The sequence below is a fragment of the Anolis sagrei genome, chromosome 1 (assembly GCF_037176765.1).
Source record: "Anolis sagrei isolate rAnoSag1 chromosome 1, rAnoSag1.mat, whole genome shotgun sequence".
NCBI classification, from domain to species: Eukaryota; Metazoa; Chordata; class Lepidosauria; order Squamata; family Dactyloidae; genus Anolis; species Anolis sagrei.
The window spans coordinates 279,201,962-279,227,290 of NC_090021.1; the positions used below are offsets into that span (position 1 = coordinate 279,201,962).

Consider the following 25,329-nt stretch of genomic DNA (forward strand, 5'->3'; position numbering starts at 1 on the left):
TGAGGGTGGGGAAAGTTTGTGTTTTTAGACAAAGCATCGATTTTGCCAAAAAGGCTTCACTGCATTTCCAAATCTCAGTCAAGCCACACATTTGTAAATGGTAATTGTGACTGACTGCCCTTACATTACAGCTCAATGCATTATACCAGTGTAGTGATTATGTAGCTGTAACAGCAGTGATTTCAAAACATCTAAGGGAGGACAAGACAAAATTACTATCCTAGAAGATGCAACAGAAATTCTAGATGCTGCAGCAGCTTTGGGAAATAGGCCATTAGAGGCACACAAATGCATAGCCCATATGCAAAAACAAACGAACAAGCAAAAAACCAATATTGTCACTCAGGCAATTCCCCATAATCACCTGGACTGGTGAGCTTCAATTGGGGCAATATTTGATCCACTTCAGTGCACAAACATTTTAGAAGCAAAATCCCACAGGAACATTCTCAGTCACCAGCAACAATCACTGGCCATACCTTTAGTACAAACTTTCTAGCAGCTTTTGGGCTGCCAACAGAACTGACAGATGCACAGACAAAATCAGCACGTCTAGATATTTTGGGTTCAAGCATGAATATTAATGACATGAAAAACTTTGCCTGAATATGGGATGTTGGACATCCACCTTGTTAAAGTTTCAGTACACAAAAATGATTACCAAAATTAATTCCTCAAAAGGAATATAAGTGTTTTATACATGTTGCTGGCTAACTACATACATGTTGCTGGCTAACTACATCATACTGTGAAGAAAGCTTACTGTGAAGATACCTTACTGTGAAGAAAGGCTTGAAAGACATTGGCTATGAAGAACAAAATGTTGTGCCTTTGTCCAAACTATTCTGGAGGCCACGGCAAAAGTAACAAAACTGGCAGGTATCAAAAGCTTCCTTCATCTGGAGCATATTTGCATTTCTAGCATCTCAGGTTCCCCAGATATTCAAATGAAAGTTAATCCCTTATAAGATTTTGACAACAGCTCAAAGAACGTGTGGAAACGATAGGTCACTAGCAAGCTGGAATATGAATTGACACTCTCCTTCAACAGTCACTGTTGCTCCCACAGAGAGTTAATGCAAACTTTATTTACAAAAAGACATTTAAATTAGTTACTTCATGCCATGCGTCCGTACAGAAACAGTTCAAGGATTACATGTAGAAATTCAGAAAACTTAAAATGAATCCACTGAAAAGTTTCTAAGAGTTAAGGGAGCTAAAAAGAGATAAGACAACTCAACAAATAAAAGGTTATGAGAAACTGGACGGAGAAGGATGATAGTTGTTTACAGCTCTGTACACTAAAACTAATACATAGACAGTCTTCTACAGTAAAGAAATGCTCACAGAGAAGCAAAGTATGTACAAAGACTTGTGCCACAATGACTTGGATCCTCCTCCAAGATCTGCTGTATTATACACAGAAACCAGTTTGTATACATAAGGCCTACATGAGGCCACTTAACTATGAAGACTTCTAGTTTAGTAAACTAAAGAAGGACAGCTCTGCAACAGCCACCCTGTCTCACGCAATTTCACTTGCGATTGCTTTTTATTCTCTCCAGTCTTTTTTTCAAGTCATCAATATTGGATGCTGCAGAGGAGGAAGTGGTTCCAATGCCAGAGGAGTGGGTCTGATTGGAGTCCAGATCCATGTGCTGGTATTGTTCCCGTGATTCACGGAGCTGAGAAAGCTTACTGTGGAGCATATCTGTGGAGGATGCAACTGTAGGGTGTGATGGCTTCGACAGCTGGGAGGTCAATGGGGCTCTGTCTTCCTGCTGTGAATGGAGACAATGTTGAAAACCACTTACTTAACCACAGAAGTTATAAATTATCAGGGTATTTTCTCTCATGTTCACTATATAAGGAAATATTCAATAAGCAAAACAGTTTTATATCTTCAGAAACAACGAGTGGATTCACCCTTCTGTCTCAGAATACAATCCAGATTATGCATATGATATATCTACCAGATCTCTGTTTACTTCACAAATAATCTTTATACATGAAGATATACATGAAGTATATCTGGAAAGAAGTCAATTCAGATAAGTAAGAAATGACCAACTGGTACACAGCTGAATCTTTGAATCTACATGAAACCTGAAGCTTTGATGTATACAGGCCTACTATATCCTAACAGAGAAAACGATTTGTAATTTCAACTGTTTAATAACACTTGTGTGTCTAAATAATTCAAAGAGAACAAAATCAAGTTATAACAATCATTTCCTGACGATTTCCTTTCCCCTATATTCACTTAAAACAGTCCAACAGAAGTTTGCAGAATCCGAAACATAAATCTGAATTAAGGAAACACTGACCCCTAGTTACAACTGAATCAGCCTACATCTTTAGTGAATCACCTGGATTTAATAACACTGATTACAAACAATACATACCTTCAAGACTGTACCCATTGCTCTGGGTGTGGAAACACTAATACATTTGCAAAAGATGTACGGAACTTAATATTCATATCATCTAGTTACAGAACTCCATATTTCAATACAGATGATATGTACAGCCCTGCCCACAATTCTTACCTAATTTTATATAAAACGCTACCCTCTGCTTAGAACCATCAGCAGTAACATGAGAGTCTACTCTTTCAAGCAGAGTTGGGAAACAAATGGCCCTCTAGATACCACCAGACTACAGTCCCCATCATCCCTTACTCATAAGGAAACTAGCTAAGGCTGATGGTAGTAGAAAACCAAAACTACCTGGAAGCTCATGTCTTTCCTATCCCTGAATTAGGAGTTTTGGTGTGATAATCCATTTTTGAAGCAACATACAAAATAGTAATAACAAAAAAGCATGCCTTTTTAATCTGTCAGTTCATGAGCTAAAGAGAGGGAAAATCAATATCTGCTGCTGAAAATCCAAGGAAAGCATGGATTTCGTAGTAGGTGTTATCAGCAAACCTCATCTACCTATTATCATGCAGATAGAGAAAGAGCACAATCCAAGTCATATCACTTGTAAGCGGTCCATCCATATTTTTATTTGACTACAGAAATTCTCTTCAGTTCCAACTGCATATTCCAAGAAAATGTGAGCAAAAGCAAGTAGTTCATAAGCAAAGATGTATAGAAACTTCCATTGCAAAAGCAGGCATGCCGTAACAAAAAAGGACTCAGCAAAAAGGTTCTCAACCTGGAAATCTAGGTTTTGTTAGAGGTCACTAGGGCTTCCATAGGGCTTCCATGAATTTGTGATTGGAAAAAAATATTTCAACTTGGTGGGGCATGCAGTATTAGCACTTACAGTATAGACAGCGACTGAATAACCCTATGAGAAATTTCATTTGAATTATTTCAGCCACATATAACAGAGTGTGCTACGACAGTGTTCATTTGATTGAGCCCATTCTCAGTTTCTGATGCTACTGATGCTACACACAAGTTGGTGCCTCAAATGTTAGCCTTATTTCTGTGTATATTTGACTTGCTGAGGTTGCTGAAGTTTCCTCTACCTAATCTACTGAACTGCACTCTAAAGAGTACTAACCATTATCACTGGGTTATTATATCTACAACTTACTGATCACACTAACATGCCACAAGTTGTAGCTATAATATAAGCGCAGCCGGGGGGTGGGGGAAGCCGAGATCTGAAAATTATTCCAAGGGCTCCTCCTCCAAGGTTGAGAAAGGCTAGTGTAGAGAGAATACTAGAAGATAGAAACCAATGCACATGTAAATCTGTTTTAATACCTTTGCATTGTCAAGACCACATCGCTGCCTGAGAATTTTTAGCCTTTCCAAGTAGACAGAAGGCCCCACCTCTTCCCCATTTGAATTTCCTATAGATGAAGAGACCGTATTGGTGGAAGTGGGGACACACGATACCTCCATCTGTGGAGAAACCCCTGGAAAATGAAAACAAAACAAAACAAAAAACACAACACACAAAATGAGTCTAAGCAGATGGCAACAGAAATTGTGATGTTTCGCAGGTCTGAGTCAATGGGGTGTAATGTTTGCTGAGGTGCTGCTTTTCCTGATCCCTATGGGGCAACCTGAGCAGACCTAGATGAATCCCCAATATTTTTTTCTCCCCATGTAAATACTGTCTTTCCTAAGACATTTGGAAAGAGCCATGACATGATTCCTCCCATAGGATCAGGGGCTTCTGATGTCAATAGTGTGGGGAAAACAGAGTTATTGTGATGACTTCTGTGTTATTTGAATGTCGGAATGCATCCTTCTGGTTTCAGAGGTCTTTATACATCTTTGCATTTGGTATTATTTAACATATTTACAGAATATGCAATATTGTTGTTTTAACACCTTTTTTGGAGACTGCTTGCTTTAGCGAGAATTTCCTTGTTAAACTGAAACAAGGAAGAACAAATTGCAAGTGAATTATGTGCTGTTTCTTTCATTGCTTACACTTAAGTATGGAAGTTAAGTCTTGCTGATCTGAAGCTCATGTAGCTTCATGATTATTTTACTTTCTTCTGTGGCATTTGGAAATTGTATCACAAGCTAATGTTGCTGAACTGCAACTCCAGAGCTCTCCACCTTTGACAAAGCTGGCTACGGCTTCCAGTATTTGTCATTCTACAACAGAGGGAAGGCTGCACAAATCCTATCCCAATGGAACTAGAAGTTGTTTCTTTAATGACTTTGATACCACAACTTCAGCCCCTTACAAAAACAACTGGCCAACATTATATTTCTGAAGTCTTTTGTACATACTAAGTTTGAGCAAGCTCAGCAGCAACAACTGAACAGCACAACTGTCTCTCTCAAGCCCATGCTGTCACAGTACCTGTAGAAGAGGGAATGCGCCCTTTGCCTTCTCTTTCCATTTCAATCAGCCGGAGACCTCGTTCCACATAGTTCTGGAAGAACTGTGAGGAATTCTTAAGGAAGGGTTCAATGTCTGCATCGGAATACTTCTTTTTATATTCATACAGCTCTGCTAGACCCTGCAGAAATGAAAACTTCATTCAGTTTGATGTTACAAATACACAAACTAAGGTTGTCAAGGATATTGCTAAACTGGTTCTATGCAAGCAAACACATATGTACACAGGAAGATGTCTTATACCATGCTAGATGACTCACCCATCTAATTAAGGTCTACAACTAGGGCTGGAAACATGCATGCAAGTTGTAGACAAAAATGAGGTTCATGTTCATCTTTTTCCTGGAACTTAGTGAGTTCCACTCACATCCACACTGTTCCAATACTTCTGAAAGGCACAACTGCTCATTTACAGAATATTTCTGATCCCACAAGGGACTTTAGAAAAAATGTTATTTGGAAATTCAAAAACCCTCTGCTCACAGCATTTAAATGCCTTCCCCGCAATATCCAGGCCATAATTGACAATTTTGGGGGATGGGAGGTATAATTCCAGAGAACATGCAGTGTACTTTTTCCATCCATGGTTTCAGACAACAACCTATTCAAGCATTAACTGGAGATGTCAAGGACTGAAACTGAACTTTCTGCAAGCAAACAAAGCACACACTCTTCTGCTAACAAGTCAAGGGATGGCATATAGAGAAATGTTGCACATTCACAAAAAAACATAATTGCCAATTTCCCAGTCTCTGTGTGGTGGTAACACCCTTACCTCTTTAGTGTTTTCTTTAGAGCCAATTTTCTTAAATATCTCTGCTAAAATATCATTCACTTTTGCCTTTGGTGATTTCTCATCCTATAAGGAGAATTTGAGACATATTCACCAAACAAACAAACAAACAAACAAACCAAAACACCACAAAAAGGATGGAAACTGAAAAATTTCCAGAAGCACCAAGAGCCTTGAACATATCAGCTGCGCCCAACCCGTTTTATAATCAAAGACATCATTAGCTAGGACTACTACTCTGTTAGCTACCATGACAGCCACAGAGAACTTCATCTTGTCAGTAGTAGATTCTGTATATTTTGCACAAGTCAGAATTGCCTTCAACACCAAAATGGACTACAAGTGTGCAGTTCAGAGTGTAAATAAATTACTACCAGGTACTGTATGACCGGTTGCGTGACCTGGTGATCTAGAGGCACAGTACAGGGAAATAGCTTTCTATCAATGCAACAGGCCACTGCACAATGAACGAATTTTGATCTGTAATTGGCTGGTGTGGGAATCCAGTCTCAGGAAGGATGCAAGAGTCTAAAATGGGTGTATATTACTTCCAGTGAACACTGTAGGAAGCATTTCATCACTCTGCACAGAAATGTTTCTTTCCTTCAACATGGAATAATTCATCCCTTCAGTTCTTTAAGAACAAAATGCTGCTATCAAAAAAGACTTATCAGTTTGCATATTTTGGTTTATACCAAGCCCTGAATACAGTAGTCTACAATCTCCAGGTTAACTTCAAGAAAAAGTAATCCAACCATTCAACTAACCTAGGAACCAGCTAAAATAACAAGTATTTAGTGGATATTAGTATAGTAATATTCTCTATTCTATGAGCAAACATCTTCTTGAAATTTAAGGGGAGTCCAAAGAAAACTCAGCTTAGTGAAACATCTATTTAGATGTCTGCTAAAAAAATATGGATTCCATGAGAATATGACTACCTCTCCTGAAAATCACTTTTTGAACTTGAATATGCCCTGCTTCACTTCTTGTTAGCAAGCACCCATCAAGAGCTGGGGAGATTGCAGACTGTGTCCTTCCCTTTGTATGTGAAAATTGTTTGAAATATCATAGGAAGAGACAAAGGCTTTTAATGGACAATGAAAAGTTTTTCTAAATGGGTCCTCTGTGTTCCTGATCCAGTGCTGTCTTAAAGCCATCATGCCAGAGAGTTTATTCAGATTTTGAACAACAGTTTTGTTTAGTTAAAAAAAACCCAAAAACTTACTATGCGAGAAGCTCCTTTTTCTGTGCCTTTATCTGTTTTACTTCCAGTTTGGTCCAAGGAGTGTTTCATTACTCTGCATAGGTGAGCCTCCAACTCAGATTCATTCTTGTTATCTATCATTGTTAGATGATCCAAAATCTAAGAAGATGTGATTACTTTTAGAGAGAAACCCTCTAACCGACTAGAGAACAATACACAAGTTGGATAGAAGTAATCTACAATTTTACCTTCGGCCCCTTGAGCTTGCATAACGTGTGAATCAAGGTCTTTAGTGTCCGTATTGGAAACTCACTCTTACATTGCTTTAATTTCTCCTTTGGAAACACCTTCATAAAGATGTGGATATCCAACATGATCCGGTCCAGATTGATGGTATTGATTGTTTCAGGGAGAAGCCTTACCATTCTCCATAAACACTAGGAGGGAATTAAGACAGCAATTATTAGAGACACTAACCATCAAAAAGAAAGGCAATCTTTTCAAAAGCCCAAGACTATTATTACTGATACATTTTTGTTTTTTAAAAAAGTAAACTGAACCTTGGAGAACAAATTAATATACAGTGTTTAACCTTCTACAGTTCACTGGGATTATCAAGTATCTGTTAGTTACTGAAAGGACATTAAATCTTTAATTGCAGTGGAAATTGTTTACCCTTTTTGAAAAAGCAAAACATGTGTCTGCTTAAGAGGATTTCACAATAAGTAGCCTCCACACTAATTTCTTTTCTAGTGCAACAAGCAGCATGTAGAAAGGTCTCAGGCTAGAACCAGTTACAATGTATAGTCTCTCCTGCTAATGCATTATGCAAAAAGACATTTATCAAAAGATTACTATGCATGCATGCTTACCTTCATTACTAACTCTGAAAACTTAGGGGAACTTGCAGTCGCCAACAGACTGTCTTGAAGTAGAACAAGCAGGGCACTACGGAAAATACGTACAGTAGTAGCATTATCCATACTGAAGCTTAATACAGAATGGCTCTGACAAAGCTTATTTTGTGTTATGTCTTGCATGCTTTCAATTAGGATGTCAAGAGAAGACAAGTTTAGTAGGCAGTGCTTTAGAGAGAAGCCACTCGAGTATATAATAATAATAATAATAATAATAATAATAATAATAATGATGTATCTATAGGCCGCCCTAACTCTGTCGGGGGGACTCAGGGGTGCTTCCAGGCAAAAAGGCAAACATTCAATGCCTTGGTGATAAACAAACATATAAATCAAAAAGAGTGCAAGGTAACATTATTATAAACTCATAAATTACTAAACAAGAAAACAAAATGAATAATTAACTAAGAATAATTATCTGAATAGACACATAAACTCTCTAGGCAGTTTTGAAGAAGACCCTGTGCATCTGAGGCAGACCACTTCCACTGTAGCATAATGGGAGCCATTGCTGTCTCCCATTTGCACATGTATACATCTTCTTCTCCTATCAACTGAACTTATCAAAAGATAGTTGGGACATATCAATTTTCATCCACATTTAAAACACAAATTTCAGCATTAACTTTATGAATACAATATAAATGTAAATCAATTTTTAGTATGAAAATAACTAACATGCTGGATGCTAAAAGTCAAATGGGGATTTTTAGACCTAAGGGAAAAAATAATGCTTCAAATTTGTGTCTCCTGTACTAATGTTGCCTGTATTTAATAACATCACAAATATACAGTATTTGTTTTGTAAAAAGAATGTGGAAACCAAAGAACCCAGCACACTGTATCTCAGCTTAAAGAACCATGATGCTTTAATATCAGATTTATTTTTTGATTAAAAAATCTACATGTCCAACATCCGCCATTTTCAAACTTGTGGCTTTCAAAGAAGGCATTGCTTGATTTTTCAAGAGGTAGTCATTTTAGTTTGGTAGGTAAGCTATTAACAACAGTGAAATGGTTGAAAGAAGCAGAGAAATAGGTTGTTCGTAAGGTGGCCAGAAAGACTGGGACTTACTTATTATGTTTCTTCAGCAAAGATGGGTTAAACCTACTCTATTGGCTTTTTGAATTAAAAGAGTATCATCCTATGGGCAAAAGGTGTATTGATGTTTTTTTCTTCTTTTAATGGACGTGGAAAATTGAGAGGAAAAAAACACCAACCAGCGAATGTAAAGCCCTTAGAAGATGTACTTTAGATCTGTACATAGTCAATATCTAGAGGTTGTAGTAGTTTTGTGTTCTATATTACAAAAACGTATTTCCACTTTGTTTTTGCTGTTGTATTTTGTCTAATGATTTGTATTCTTGCTTCCTGTGTCTATGTGCAATTTCACAGACACCACGAAGAAGCAGGGACCATGCTCATTTCACAACTTTCTCACTGTCCTTGATCTGCTTCCTGAGGTAAGGGATTCACATAGCCTAACAATAAGAACAACTCCTGCCCCTTAAACCCTGAAAAAAATTCCAATCTAATTTGTCTTGCTCAACAACTGTAAGGATCAACAAGTTATTTATCTTGAGGAAGACCATCTGAGGCAATCATTTGCTCAAACCATCAGCAAGTGATCAATTATTTTGTGGCAGAAAGTTACAGAAATGTAAGGAAGGACTTCTTGGGCCACTTAGCCAAGATTTACCTCAAAATGTTGGTCTGGTCAGATTTCTCCAAAACCTTTACCACCAAGAGATTAACAGATCTGATAACCTGTTGGCCTTCCTCCAAGTCTTCAACCCTGGAATCCAGCATTAAGGTAATGAGGCCATGCATCAAGTCCTTCAGCACTCCTGCAGACGCCTCTCTGGCTAAACATTCAATCTGGAATAGCTGTCAATTGAAGTCAAGAATTAGTGGTCAGTTAAGGTTTTGGGAAATTTAAGTCAAAACACTTGGCTCTAAACCCTATTATTAGTTCTCACTAGAAAAGATTCACAGACATTTCTCTCCATGTTTGACTCAGCATTTAACCATCATTTAATGGATATACTCTAGTTGGATGTAAACAACAGGATTTAAATTCCTTGGGGGATAAACTTGCTCCACTCTGATCTAAGGAAAAGTTATTGCGCAAAATGTATATTTCTTATTGATTTAGGCAATATGCATGTGTTTCACCGAACCTTTATCATTGTTAAAAATGATCAGAAAATACTCAACAAAAAATGGGTGAGATTCCCTCCTTTAGCTATTTAAGTAAGCAAATAGGTAAGGAGAGAATATCAACCATTTCTGTTGAGTATTTTCTAGTTGAGATAATGTTCACTCAACTAGAAAAAAACCTACACTCTTAAATTTTAAATGAAATTTATCCTACCAAATTAGGATTGCCAGACTGAAAACTGGAGAGAACTCCTGCACCTTTAATATCTGCGCAAAAGCAGGATTTTTTTGGCAAGTATTACTTATAATACAACCCTAACTGTGACTATAATTATTCTAAAGACACTTAAAACACTTATTACGCATATGACTGCTGGACCTTTTTTTTGTTAAGAAGCATTTATATAACACAACGTATGAACTAAAGAAAGGACGAGTTTTAGTTCCTGTGACTGAAGTTTCTATTTCATTTCCAAAGATCAAGTCTTACCGAAATCATGTTTCCAATTATACAACTGTATAATTTGACTATCTCATCCTTGTCCAGTTTCTCATCAGCCATGTGTGTATTGTAAATGAGCCGGAGCTGCATGAAAGTCGCTATTAGAAACTGGTCAATGTGTCCAGACATAGCTTCTGCTTTGTCTTCTTGCCTCAGAACCTCATCAATCTGCAGGAAAAACCAACCAATTCTAGTTTCATTCATTTATCTAAATTCCCTAATTGCGATAAAAACACTATGTATAGTCACCCCTCCACATTTGCAATTTTGACTTTTGCAGATTTAATTAAAAATGTGCTCTCTATGATTCCCCAGGTCTTGCAGTGTGACTCTATGGTCAAATTCCTTCAGTCATACTGAAGGACTTACAAGATTTCTGGAGAGAAAACCTCTCTAAGAATCTCTGGGTCAGTGGAATTTCTGGGTCAGTGGAAGTTGAACACAGAGTCATGTTGGTACCTGCTTTACCTTAGAAAATATGGAGGACTGACTGTATACTGAACATTCCCTACAGGAACTCAGTTCAAATGGTTCAAGAGATAGGGAAATAATACCATGCCAGTACGCTTTGATCTATTTTATTGCTTCCTTGCTGTTGGGTGAAGCGAGTCAGATGGCCCCTGTGCACTTGGTATTGTCATCAGGGTGGTTTCTGAGTGGTGCTTGTGTCACCTGACACTCAGCTCCACCAAACATGCAACTCATCACTCTCGCAAGTTACCTCCTAACTACGAGCAATGAGATACAACAGCTAACCAACCAACCAACCAACAAGCACTTGCCTTACCTGTGCTAGAGCTTGGATACTTGTATTTATATCACCACTGGCTACCTGGGAAATAACGAAGTTGATGGTGGAAGCTGTGTTACTGTGCATGTCATCAAAATGTGGAGACACAGCACGAATCCTAGGCAGAGAAAGAATGCAATGCATTATTAGGGCAGCACAATTAATAGCCACATAATTCTGCCTCAAAAATCAAAAATAAAATGAAAGTCATAAAATCAGCTGTTTCAGATTAAACAGCCCTATCTCATCTCACCTTCTTTTTTTCACCATGGTGATTAAAAGCTAAAAATGTACCCTCTTTCTAATGAGAAAATACTTGACTCTCAGGATGAGCAAGAGGAAACAGATAGAGGTTTAAGAGGATATACATGGAGATGTTTGGGAAAAGATTTATTTATTTATCGTGTATTGCATTAAAAACAAACAAACAAAACACAAAGTTTGCAGACTTGTGGGAAAAGATGAACAGGCTTCAAAAGAAATGTGTATGGAAGTTCAGCACTTTTGAAAGCCGTTATTGTTTGAAGAGATGTATTTAATGCATCCACTTTTAAAATATATATCTACCTGCAAGCAAAGCTGATGGAAATATGGTTTATGCCTATGTAAACAGAGCAAGAGAAAAGGGGAAACATAATATACATCCATTTATACAGCCCTCACCACAATCTAGTTCTAAATTCAAATAAGATGCACTATGTTTCAATCCCCAAAAGCTCCTTTTGCCACCTAAGAGTGATCTTCCTCCAGGCGAAAGGGGGCGGGGAGGGAAAAACCATAGATGCGGTGAGATTCTTACTCATGATGTAAGAGTTTGGAGGGCTTTCAGTGACAGAGAAATGTTCGTAATATTCTTAAAGCCTTCCATCAGCACTTACTTGGGTTCAGGGATCAAGACTGGTTCAAAGATGTCATCCAGTTTGTGCTGGACAAGTGCTGGCATTTCACATCGCATTGTGCCATTATCATTTTCTATCTCATCCAGATCCAGCTGAAATTCCCGTGGAACAGCATGACTTGTCTCTGAGTGAGCACTCATATTACGGGCTTGGCTACAGAAATTAAGAAGAGCATTTTTTTAATTATTAGAGTTACAACATTCTCCTCACTAGGTCACTAGTAGTGATTGCCCCACCCTATCCATTCCACATTCTCCATGAGCTTCAAGTAACTTCCTTCTTTATGAGATTTTGCAAAAAGAGCAAAGCATTGGTATTTTGTAGAAAGCATAACTTCATTATGTTACACAAACTACCTCTGCCTTCACAAAGTTCTCTACAGTTCACAGAGAAGCCAGGAGAAAGAAGAGGAGGTTTTCTCCTTTCCTCTGAACTTTCATAGGAATTGGGGCCATATGATGAGCGGGATCAGAATAGTTAGTAGTGACTAGAATATCTTGTTATTAAGCCACAACTGGCAAATGCTACCTATTACTATTATTGAAATGCAATCATCCAGAACTATTTTATTCAATTTTAGTAATTTTATTCAATTTCCTTAAGCAATTATTTTAGCAACTGGTAATCTGAAGCTTTCAGTACATTTGTTAAGGAAATGCTGGTTTCCACTTTCTACAAAAGAACATCAAATTATATAAGCAGTATTGTACTGTGATAAATTCATATGCAAAAATAAAGTGCTGATGAGTTAATGATCTTTCTTCATAAAGGTGAAGGGCATCACAATAAACATGCCTCATTCAAGCCCCATTTCCCCAAGAGTCCAAGAAACCTAAGCTGGAGGAGTTTCCAATTCAACATACAGTAACTATTTTGCTAGGCACTGTATACAAGATAGTACTTTTAGAACAGAAGAACAGCATATGGCATTATGTACAACAGGAAGTAATCGGTTTCCAGAAAAAGTTTCAAATGTATCTTAATTTCATGTTGAGTTAACAACCAGCTTTGTGGAAACAGAATTTCTTCTGACTGTACACTGGGACCTTTACTTCCCCTTCCCTTGCCTCTGCCTCCATCTTCTGACGCAGGCTTGCAAGGATTAAAGGGAACACAACGTTGGGTAAAGAATCTACTCCTCCTAACAGTGTCCATTCCACTGCTGGAGGGGTCCAGCCCTCTGGCTGATTCTTCGCAAGGGACATGTCTTCAGCAGGTTCCTTGCGAAGTATGTTAGCATTTGCATTGGCACTCTTCAAAGAATTGAGCTGATCAACAAATGCACTGTAACAGGCAAATGTCTATAATATTTTACGAGGAGCTCTCACTGCAACGATTTATGCAATTTGCATTTGCAATACAACTAGCAGTTTCCTAGATAATTCAAAGTTTAGTTTGATTAAAACTATCTGTTGGTTATTGTTATTGATATGTAGGCACATTCAGAAACATTCAGGGGACTTATAGAATCAGTCTGATCCAAAACCTTTCAAAGCACTTTCAGTTCAAAAGGATTCCTATACAGTTTTGGTCTTACCCTTCATATCAACCTGGAAGGCTGACCACTATTATTATTTTAAAGACAGCGTTACAACTGAAACATAGCAACTTGCCTGATGCCACAATTACAGCACAGTTGGAATTTGAATCCAGACTTCCTAGAATCTAGTCCAGCTTTCTTCTCCTAGAACCCCTTAGACTCTTAAGCATACTTATTAGGTACTACTACTTTCAAGTCAATGAAACGTATTTCTAAGTATGTTTCAGATTAGGGCATGGGGAAATGAAGATAATGCCTTTCTACCAAGGATTTAGTGGTCAGTACTTACATCCTATAAGTGCGATACATAATTCTGTCCATGGAGAAGCAGTGAAAAAAGGCACAATACCATTTAGAAAGCATTCAAGACATGACAAAACAAATGAAGAAAGGTTCAAACATTTTGCTTTACATTTTTTTTGCAGTTTGTGACACATGCAGACGATGATTAAAACAAAAGACAAACACAAGGCAACAATAAGCTATGTTTTTAGCACATACTGTGAAAATGTCAGAGAATTTTTGTGTTTTTCCAGATTACATACTTGAGTTTGGAAGACATGTCTTCAGCAGGTCCCTTGCGAAGTATGTTAGCATTCGCATTGGCACTCTGAATGCGTTGCGGTTTCTCCTCCACCTGCCTTGCTAAAGCAGCATTTGGCCTTTTAGCAGACCGTTTTATCCGTTCCTCCAGCATGCTCATGTCTTTCTCAGAAAGCTGTGCAAGAAGAGCAAATTTTCAATGCTGTGTCAAGTTTGCCAGAAGAAAAACACCAATATACTGCTCTTTCTGTAAAGTCTTACAGTACAACTCAACCTAAAGGAGTTACTATATTCTGATACTATTTCTATCCCTGGAGGTTTTTTGGTGAGGGATTTTTTTGAGTGTGTTGTTTTGGTTTTTAGTATAAAGCATATAGTCTCTAAATGAGAGGTACAATCACAGATAGCCTAGCACTTAATTACACATTACACATTCTGTACAGCATCACAAAGACTGCATATATTTGCAAAATAGTTTAAAATATTTCTAACAGGCAGTGATTTTTAGAAACTACTTAGGTTCCAAGGAAGAGTGTTTATTTACCGAAGCATTAGACACTGATTAAATGAAATAGTTAAGTTTACTTAACATAATGTTTAGTATTGTTTCTGCAGTTATGTTTTCAAAATACATTGAATGGAATTACCCATTCTCGCCTGCTTTCTTTGGAGTTTTGAAGAAACTCTGTATTTGTCCTTTTTCTAGATGGCAAGTAATAACATCCCCTTCCTCATCTCACATATCTGTTAGACCAAGCACTTAAAACCAAGATCTTAATGTTTAAATTGTTTTGTAAATTGCCTGATTATAGGTAATATATAAACTATAACCCTATTCCCTGCTCAATTCAAAAGGAACAGTGATAGCTCATGGCTTCAAGTCTCCCTTTTATTCCAGTTACCTATCTATCAAATGGGTGGCAGCATACTTCATTATAGCACAACATTTTATTGCACAACACTTGAAAGAAGCATCCCCCTCTCCCGGTTTCTTGTTCATTCAGAAAAAAAAATACCCCAAGCTGCCCTATCTAAGAAGGAATTACTTCAGACAGCTTAATAAAAGGGTCCATACTGCATCTGCCTCATGTTATCTCAACTCTCCATATAGATGACACAATTATCTTTTGCCAGTGAAATTTTCAAGTACCTTTCAATTAAATTAGCTACATTCAGAATAGTGAATATGCCCATTAAGTTGGCAATCCCTGCAATACTCTTTAAAACTGACAATGCAAGATACAAATACTGGTTACGATCATTATTGCTGCAATGTTTCATCAAGAATGTTGTACCAATTTATACACATTTGGCTTGCAGAAGAAAAGATGGCAAGTTTGTGAAGGAAACCATAGTGCTAAAAGCAAACATGAAACATGATACCACTATCTTCTCAACATTCTTTGGCAACTAGCCTTGAAATAAATTTTCCAGACACAACAAAGCCACCCAAAGTGCACATTCAAGGTGCTTTCATTATTCTCAGGATTCACCTACCAATTCAGAAGTGAGTCATGGAAAAATTATATTCCTGCCAGATATCAGAAATAGGCTTACTGTTGACATTCATCAAACAGGCTTATAAAACTCTCCCCAAATTATTAATTTTCCTCATCAGATCACTCACCATTTCTTATTTCTGAGCAAGGATGTGAATCTACTAGTGTCCCCAGTGAGGATGAAGACATCTGACATGGCTGACCTACTGATATGCTGAAGAACAGTCACTTCAGTTCAGACTGCGTAATGAACTTGGAAGGTATTTTCTTGACACTTCCTAACTTTGTGGAAATATTATGAGCTGACAGGTCAAATTCAGTAGGGGATGACATGGGGGAAGGAAAGATTTCCTCCCTTTGCGTCCAGTTAGATCTGTTATTTTCAAGGCTTAGATTCAGGGGATGCCAGACATCTCTTTCAGGAATACTTGTTAAATCCACTGAGAACACAATAGAAGGATGTCATTCAAAAAATGGGGATGAGTTAGCCCTGAATACCCTCTTCAGTCTGGGTTGCATCAAAAACATAACACATATGGTGCTACTTCAAATTATGCCCATGCCTCCAGTGAAGTGCAATGAGATATTTTCACAGAATAAAATAGCCCCCTAGAATGCCCAAGATTAGTAGACTGGCAACAGGAGCTTGCCTTGCCTGGGCTTAAGAAATCAACCTTTTATTGGATGACTCCTTCTCCATGGGTTGACAATGGAATATTGAGAGTGAATGGTGATGGGTAGAATGATGAATTGATTTTTTTAAAGGCAGGTATATGACAGTTTTTTAGGGGGCGACAAGAGGAGTCTGTCAATATCAGGCATTGATGGGGTTCAGAAATTTAAGAGGTTATGAGAGTTAGGATTAGAGATAGGATATATTAGTAAGAGTAAGTGAGGTATGTGCTAGAATTAGTGTCAGTCGGGATTTACATGTAATAAATAAGTAATATGTTCTACTATGTTCGATTTCTACTAAATCATTACATTTGCGCCTCCAAGAATGATATATACTGGAAGTCCAGACACAGTATCTGTGGTGGCAGCACTTAATATAGGTTGGTGGTGTCCAGTGCGGATAAAAGATGAATAGATTCTCACACAAGAACCACAAGTGTATCAAGATCACCACAATTGGTGGCGGCCATAATAGCACAGGAGGAAATCTACACATTGGTGCAGGTAAGTGGAAACCTTCAGTTGGTGGCAGAGGAGTGACTGGTAGAAAACCTCACACTACAAGAGAGTAAACGCTCAAGTCATTACTGCCTATCTAAGCCACATGGGAAGAACAACCAATCCATGGTCATCTTCCTCCACTACTGAATGCCACTTCTCCCAACTCCATTCTGCCCTGCTGGTCCTAAAACATTCTCAACTACAAGGCTCCAAACAGATAAGAGAAACCAAACCTGTTTATTGTTTATAAAGATGTAATTATTGCAACAAGAACAGCACTTATTTTCATGGTATTCTGTAATTCATACAAAAATTGAATCTGGAATGAAACACTTAAAAGTAACACTACCTCCACTCCATTCTCATAACTGTTATAAGTTCTTGAGCAGAGTTTCAGTATGCATCTTTACAGCCAGAAAGCAGCCTGGCTATAGTTGTCCATCCATTTTGTCATCTGAATGACTCATTGCCAAGTAAGTATCATTTGCTTGCTAAATAATACTTACATTTCCTATCAGCTTGAACACTTGATCCCCATGCACATTGTAAACCGTTACAATGGTGTTGAGTGCAGCATTTCGGACAGTGTTGTCCCTGTCACCAATATGAACTGCTATTTCCTTTAAGGCTTTGCCTGGAGTTGGCTGACACACATTCATGCCGTATGATTCAACGAGACATCCCAGCTCTTCCAAACACTCTAAGGCAGTAACAGAAACAGATATCCAGGATAAATTTAGGTTGCTTACCTGTAACCGTATTTCTTCGAGTGTCCATCTGCGAAATTCACACCTATGGGTTTCCCTTCGCGCATGCGCAGAAATCCGGAACATTCTAAGTTTGATGAAATAAAAAATGATTATTTTGAGGCTCCGCCCCCCTCCCCGCCCCCTCGTATATATATCCCGCCGTGTGCGGGTGAGCTCTAGTTCCCCAGCGCTAATCACAGCTAGGTCTAGAGGCATGACAGAGGGGAGGAAGGGCGGGTTGTGTGAATTTCGCAGATGGACACTCGAAGAAATACGGTTACAGGTAAGCAACCTAAATTTATTCTTCGTGTCCTCTGCGAAATCCACACCTATGGGTGAATAGCAAGCTACTGACCTGGAGGTGGGTCATGCCACGCAGGAGAAGAGGACGGCTCTGCCAAAAGCAGCGTCTTTCTTTGCTTGTATGTCCAACTTGTAGTGGGAGACAAACGTGGAGGGAGTAGACCACGTGGCTGCTCTACAGATTTGGTCCAAGGGGACTCCCCGAAGAAAAGCTTGGGACGTGGACACCGAACGTGTCGAGTGAGCCACGATGTGAGAAGGGGGTTCTTTCTTTGCCAATTGGTAAGCTAGTTGGATCGTCGAAACAATCCAAGAGGCCAACCCTTGAGATGATATAGGGTGGCCCAGCATGTCTTTTCTGTATTTCAAAAACAACTTAGGGGACTTCCTAGAGGTGGAGGTCCTATGTAGATAAAAGGAGAGTGCTCTCTTAACATCAAGGGAGTGTAACGCTACCTCCAACGGGGAGGATGGGTTAGGGAAAAAGGCCGGGAGAACAATATCTTGTGACATATGGAAATGAGAAACAACTTTGGGCAAAAACGTAACATCGGTCCGGAGGACCACCTTGTCGTCATGGAACCTAATGTATGGAGGGTCTGAGCGTAGAGCTGTCAACTCGCTCGATCGCCTAGCAGACGTAATGGCCACGAGAAATGCCGTTTTCCAAGACAAGTGGGAAATGTCGGCAGAGGTCATAGGTTCAAAGGGCGGTTTTGACAACTGGGATAATACTAACTCTAGGCTCCACTGAGGTGAAGGAAGGGACATAGGAGGGTGAACGTTTTTATAGCCCTTGAGGAACAACTGGACAAGGTTGTCTTGAAAAAGGGACGGCAAGCCGAATTTCCTGCGAACAGAAGAGATTGCTGCCAAGTAGCACTTAACCGAGGAAAGGGAGAAATTCTTGTTAGAAAGGGTAACAAGGAAATCTAGTATCACCGAAATAGGTGCTGAGGTGGGCGTGTAGCCCACTGTTTGAGTATACTTTTGAAAAGATGACCACTTATAATGATACGACTTTTTAGTGGTAGGTTTATGGGCGGCCAACAGAATTCTGGAAACATCGTCGGATAGGTTCATTGTGGTTTGATCCTCCACGCCGTTAGGGAAAGGGAGTGGAGGTCCGGATGGAGGACCAGGCCGTTCTCTATTGAGAGAAGGTCCGGGGTGGGGGGAGGCGGAGGAACTCCTTGTTGGAGATGCAGAGGAGAGGAGCAAACCAGTGCTGACGCGGCCACCAGGGGGTGATCAGGATGCAATCGGTATTGTCCTGAATTATCTTGGCTATGACGGGGATAGGAGAGGGAGAGGTGGGAATAGGTAAAGGAGGCCTGGTGACCATAGGAACAGAAAGGCGTCTCCTAGACAACCTGGGGATGCGTGAGGGCGGAGCTTTGCGCAGTAGAGAGGGCAATGTGTGTTTACAGGGGATGCGAATAGGTCTATGATGGGGGTGCCCCATTTGTGGGTGAGAGTTTTGAATTGTGTGGGATGTAGTTGCCACTCGTGGTTGTTCTTTGAGGACCTGCTTAGAGAGTCCGCCAGTATGTTGTCCTGGCCTGGTAGGTGGATGGCTGTGAGGAGGATGTTCCTCTGGATGCACCATTCCCAAATTCGTGTCGATATGGCTAGTAAGGTGTGAGAGCGTGTTCCCCCTTGTTTGTTGATGTAGTATTTGACTGCAGTGTTGTCTGTCACAATTTGGAGTTTGCGGTTCGAAACGATGCGGACAAAGGCTCTGAGGGCCTTTTCTACCGCCATCATCTCGAGTGCGTTTATATGTAGGTTTCGGTCCTGAGGGGACCAGTGGCCGCTCACTTTGAAACCTTTGAGGTGCGCTCCCCAGCCCGAGTTGGAGGCGTCTGTCGTGAGGGACATGGATGGGTGAGGTTGGGTGAAAGGCATACCCGATTGAACATTGTATTGCTTTGTCCACCATGAGAGGGAGTGGAGGACGGAGTGGGGTGGGTATAGGATTCGGGATTGAGATTCTCGTAGGGGGTCGAATGACTTGATGAACCATCTCTGCAGCGGCCTCATCTTTAGGCGGGCAAATGGGGTTACATTTGTGGTAGATGACATGTGTCCAAGGATAGACTGGATAGCCCAGGCCGAGGCCCGACGGGATTGTTGGAGATTTAGGATTGATTGCCGAAGGTTGGTGAAACGGTCGTCTGGAAGGAAGGCCTTTTGGAGGGTGGAGTCTATGATGGCTCCGATGAACTGGATTCGTTGGGTTGGGGTGAGATGGGATTTTTCCTGGTTCACAACCAGACCCAAGTCCTGTAAGAGAGATAAGGCGTAATGAATATCTTTGCACAGTTGCGTTTTTGATATAGAACAAAATAACCAGTCATCCAGGTAAGGAAAAACCACGATGTTTTGTTGGCGGAGGTGCGCCGCTATGACTGACATGCATTTTGTAAACACTCTGGGTGCGGTGGACAAGCCAAACGCGAGGGAGTTGAACGAGAAGTGTTTGTCTTGCACTGCAAAGGTGAGGAACCTGCAATGGGAGTTCCTAATTGAGATATGGAAGTAGGCATCTTGTAGATCTACCGTCGCTAGCCACGCTCCCGGTGGGATGAAGGGTAGTATGTTAGGAAGTGTAACCATGCGGAATTTGCGTGGTGTGATGAAGGTATTAAGCCTACGAAGATCTAGGATGGGGCGTAGTCCCCCGTCCCTCTTGTCTATTAGGAAGTATCGAGAAAAAAAGCAGGTGTCGGTATTGTGTGTGGGGTTGGGAGATATGGCGCCCTTTTGAAGGAGCGAGTGTATCTCTTCCCAAATCTCCTGGGAGGGTTGTGTAAGGAGGACCTTTCCAACAGGTGGGTATGTGTCAAACTCTATCGTATATCCTCTTTCAATTATGTCCAAAACCCAGGCATCTGTGGTGATAGATTGCCATGCTGGAAGAAACGGCTGTAGTCTATTGAAGTATGTGAATGGTGGTGTGTGTATGGAAGGATGAGTGGTAATGGTTAGTGATGTGCTAAAAACGACGTTTATTGTTATTGGAGGGTCTGGTACCACGGTACTGACCTCTGAAAGGAAGCTGAGGCCGTCTCGGGGCTGTAGACTGGGTGTAAGATCTCTGTCGTCCTCTGTAGAAGGAGGTGTTATAAGGTCTGTTGTAGTAATGAGGGCGGTAGTAATATGAGCCCCATCGTTGGCGTTGGTAAGAGTGAGGTTGTTGGTCATATTTGAAGACCGTTTGTTTCATTCTATGAGAATGCTCGAGTTGTGAATCAGTCTCCGGGTTGAAAGGCCCTGCTTCGTCCATAGGCAGGTTTTCGATGAGGTTGCGTTGTGATTGAGAGAGGATAGCAGCCCTTAGCCAGGCATGGCGGCGAAGGGCCACCGAGCCTGCAATGAGTTTGCCAGCAGTGTCTGCTGTATTTCTTGCAAGATCCTTTTGTAAAGATGACAAAAGTAGGGCCTCTTGCTTAAAAGCTAGAGCCAGTGGCTGATCAGCTGGAGGTAACAGTTCCAGGTAGGGTGATATTTTGTTCCATAGGTGGGTTTGATATACACTCATATAAACCCCATAATGAGCCATGCGTGCAAACAAGCATGCTGAGGAATAGAATTTCTTGGCCATGGAGTCAAGTTTCCTTCCCTCTTTATCAGAGGGAGAGGTCTGGTTAGTTTGGACAGGTTTTGGTTGAGCATCAGTTACAATGGAGTTTGCTTTAGGCATTTTAGAAAGCCATGAAGCTGCGGAGAGATCAATACGGTATAAATTTTCTGCTCTTTTAGGAGTTGCCGGGATCATAGCTGGAGCGACTCCAGTATTTTTTAAAATTTTTAGTAGAAATGGTAAGGTGGGCAACACAGTAGACATGGGCTGTTGTTGTTCAGTAGAAGTAAAGCAGGGGTCTACCACAGTGTCTGTGGGTTCAGGTGTAGCCAGATTTAGAGTCCTAGCTAGCCTTATTAGCAGGGCAGAGAATTTTTTAAATTCTTCCAAGTTCTTGGGAGAAGGGTCAGGGTCTGGGAGTGGTTCATGTATAAGTGGAGTCTCATCTGTTGATTCCAAGTCCACTATCTCTGATTCTTGGTGAGTCTGAATGAGGGGGTCTTGGAGTGGTTGGGGGGGGGTCTGGAGCAATGTGTTCCTCTGGAGGATGAGAAAGTGTGGCTGTAGGGGCTGCATGTGGGGGTTGTGGGTATCCAAACTGGGGTGGATAATGGGCACTGTAGTCCCTGGTGGGGTTGGGGGGAGGGGGATAGTAGAAGGGGTACATAGGGTAAGGAGGAGGGGGAGGGTAGAGGTGATAAGGGTAATCCTGTGGGCTATAAGGATGATATTGTTCGTGTCTAGCCCTTTTAGAAGGGTGGGGGCTAGGAGAGGGATGAGGGGAAGGGGAGAGAGAGCGCTGTCGGCGGCGCGGAACGCGCGCTGCTGAAGCTTGCTGTTCTGAGGGAGGAGTCTCCCTCGGTACCGGCGAATCCAGAGGGCTGGGGAGGGAGGAGGAGATGACTGGGAGGGAGGGAGGGGCGGAGGAGAAAGCTCCGTATTAGGATCAGTTTGCAGCGGATCCAGGAGCTCCAGCGGGGGAAGGTAGGAAGGATCTTCCAAATGGAGCAAGGAGGGAAGGGGATCCTGAAGCTGTGTGACGGAACCGGAGAGATGGGGCATCGGTTCCAGGGTAGGGGGGCTCAAGGGCTGCTCGCCAGTGAGTTGCCGTTCCTTTTTTTGCTTTGAGGCTTTCTCTTTTGTTTTTGTCACCCTCGCAGCTTGTTTTGAGGGCTTGGATTTTTTTCTCGGCGGCTCCACTGGGGAAGCGCTCGCCTGGCCCGGGTCTCGCCTATCTCCAGCACGTGGAGAGGAAGGCTGAGGGGGCTCTTGGGTTGGGGAGGAATGGGAGGGGGCAGAAGAAGCCTGAGGAGCCAAAGCGCGCTCATATAACAGCGCTTTCAAACGGCTATCTCTGCCTTTGCGAGCTCTAGCTATAAAGCTGAGGCAAATGTCGCATGACTGGGGATTATGAGCCTCTCCCAAGCATAGTAAGCATTTGGAGTGCTTATCGGCCTCGGGGAGGGTAGCCCCGCAGGCCGAGCAGTTTTTGAAATAAGGAGAAGACATGCTTAGCCTGTAATCAAAAGAGTAGTCAGCCAGTCCGAGTCGGGGTTGGAGAGAAGACGGAGGTAGTAAAAACAGTCCTTAAGTCAAGCCCAGCCGGTAGAATGGAGAGAGAACGTTCCGAGATGCTGCCTGATTAGCGCGGAATAAGGAACTAGAGCTCACCCGCACACGGCGGGATATATATACAAGGGGGCGGGGAGGGGGGCGGAGCCTCAAAATAATCATTTTTTATTTCATCAAACTTAGAATGTTCCGGATTTCTGCGCATGCGCGAAGGGAAACCCATAGGTGTGGATTTCGCAGAGGACACGAAGAATAAAGATAATATCCTTAAGATCCACAAAACTATGCTATTATAAACCTAATATTCAGATGAATACATAAAATAATGGCATTTCTAATATTAAATATTTTGTTTTTGTATTTTTATTGGAAAGAAATTCCTGCAACAAAATGCCAAGCGCTGCTCTCCAGACATTTGCAGGAAACACAATTGGCTACTTCATCACGTTTTATGAACCTAAATATTGTTCATGAATGCTAAAAATGTGCTCCTACGCCCACCATAAAATGGGAGGGGTTTCCCCCCTCATAATCATTGCTTACTGTATTGGAAAGAAAAGGCATGTCTAGGCATTCCTACTACAGGAGTCAACCAGACAAGAAATTTATTTATTTATTTATTTACGACATTTATATTCCGCCCTTCTCACCCTGAAGGGGACTCAGAGCGGCTTACAAGGTATATATACATACAATATATTATTAACATAGTACAATATCAGTTTTAAATATTGCTATATTGCACTATATCAATTATACTGTAATATTATTAGTAATATTACATGTAATATAAATATATAATTATAATATCATATTATTAATATTAGTAGTATTATATTGCATTACATTACAATATTATAAATATTATATGTATGCACAATATATTATATATTATATTATAACATATTATTAGAATAGCACAAGAGATAAGGATGCTTACATTATTACCGTTACCACTAACTATTTTACAAACAGCTATGCTCATACAAAATTAAAATCTACTTCTACACCAATGAATACATATTCTGGCCAGTTGAGAATTACATTTGATGTACTCCGTGTACTCTAGCCCACAAAATGCCATATGGTTTGTTACTTTTGCAAACAAAACTGTAAATATATTCCGAACTACAGTATATTTACTTGTCAGTGATCAAGTTTCCTACCTGTTCGTTGTTTTGAATTTTTTGACTTTGTCCCCTCCATTATGAAAGTGAACATCTTGCTGGCTGGGTAGACAAGGCACATCCTATTCAGAATAGTACGCACATCCCTGCGGACAACATCTTTTGGTTCCCCAACCTGAATAGAAGAAACACTAAGCTTAGAGACAAAAATCTAAGTGACGCAATAATTTTTGTGTGAATAGAAGAGTCAATCCATTCATCACACTAAACTGACAAACTACCAGCCAATTCATTTTCCCACTAGATAATTTCACCTGTTCTTCTAGCATTGTATTTCAGTACATTTTGAAAGTTAGGAATTTCAGATTTTCTCGTTCCACTCACCACTTGGAACCAAAGTAAAATAATTTAATCTGGTTTTTAAGGCTAGGTTACCTTCAGGATGAGATATGGAATGAAGGAGGTGGCTTCATTTTCAGTAAGATGGTACTCTTCTTGGTTCAACATGGTAAAGAGCAATTTAAGGTACTCTAGGGTCTTCATCAGGACACTTGTGTTGGTGTCAAAGAATCTCAGAGTGAGCCATTTCAGGATCAGATCCAAACAGCTGACCACTCCTTCCTTCTCACTCTCCAAATGCTTGGAAGAAAGTGGATATAAAGGTTAAGTTTTGTCATAAGGCAGCATTTACTGTAAGATAAAGCAAAGAGGCACATGGCTAACTAAACTATTTCCAAATGGTTCTACTAGTATCAAAGACATTTAAAATGGTTACCTGAAGCATGCATAATAGTTCCTTGCATCCTCCTTTTAAAATTATCCTGCTGCATATACCTTGATAGGAAAACTGGGAGGATAATACTCAATGGATAATAGTTATCAGAATACAGGCAGTCCCCCGGGTATGGACAAGATAAGTTCTGTAAGTTTGTTTTTAAGTTTAATTTGTATAAAAGCCAGAACAAATACATTTTGAAGTGTAACTCCAGCCATTTTTTTTAGTTTTTGATAGCACAGGGAAAGGTTAAAACCCCTGTAACCTTGGCTTTTTTGTCTGTGCCCCTGTTCAGTCAATTTCATCTCACTTTCAGTACCTGTGACAAATGGATTTTGAAATTTTGGATTGTTGTGGAAATAAGGATCG

At 40.4% G+C, this 25,329-nt stretch overlaps 1 protein-coding gene and 1 non-coding gene across 7 annotated transcripts in view; both read right to left on the bottom strand.

Moving 5' to 3' along the window:
* Positions 1–1,051: 1,051 nt before the first annotated feature.
* CKAP5 (cytoskeleton associated protein 5) overlaps positions 1,052–25,329 on the bottom strand; it is a 94,920-nt gene continuing 70,642 nt past the window's right edge. For 3 of the 6 annotated variants that reach the window (XM_060763634.2, XM_060763659.2, XM_060763642.2), the window contains 16 exons: positions 24,621–24,824; positions 24,225–24,360; positions 17,355–17,548; positions 14,176–14,348; positions 13,920–13,943; positions 12,070–12,243; positions 11,189–11,309; positions 10,390–10,569; positions 9,439–9,626; positions 7,694–7,769; positions 7,070–7,258; positions 6,843–6,980; positions 5,597–5,680; positions 4,783–4,942; positions 3,723–3,877; positions 1,052–1,781 (listed from right to left, as the gene is read on the bottom strand). In XM_060763634.2, coding sequence (XP_060619617.2) covers positions 1,536–1,781; positions 3,723–3,877; positions 4,783–4,942; positions 5,597–5,680; positions 6,843–6,980; positions 7,070–7,258; positions 7,694–7,769; positions 9,439–9,626; positions 10,390–10,569; positions 11,189–11,309; positions 12,070–12,243; positions 13,920–13,943; positions 14,176–14,348; positions 17,355–17,548; positions 24,225–24,360; positions 24,621–24,824 — 2,442 coding nt within the window. In that variant the 3' untranslated portion in view covers positions 1,052–1,535. The remainder of the gene's footprint in view (positions 1,782–3,722; positions 3,878–4,782; positions 4,943–5,596; positions 5,681–6,842; positions 6,981–7,069; positions 7,259–7,693; positions 7,770–9,438; positions 9,627–10,389; positions 10,570–11,188; positions 11,310–12,069; positions 12,244–13,919; positions 13,944–14,175; positions 14,349–17,354; positions 17,549–24,224; positions 24,361–24,620; positions 24,825–25,329) is intronic. The other 3 variants (XM_060763651.2, XM_060763668.2, XM_060763679.2) reach the window with 2 other exon arrangements.
* LOC132762272 (small nucleolar RNA SNORD67) lies at positions 11,005–11,116 on the bottom strand. The gene has a single exon (XR_009630158.2). It is a non-coding gene; the product is annotated as a small nucleolar RNA SNORD67 (small nucleolar RNA).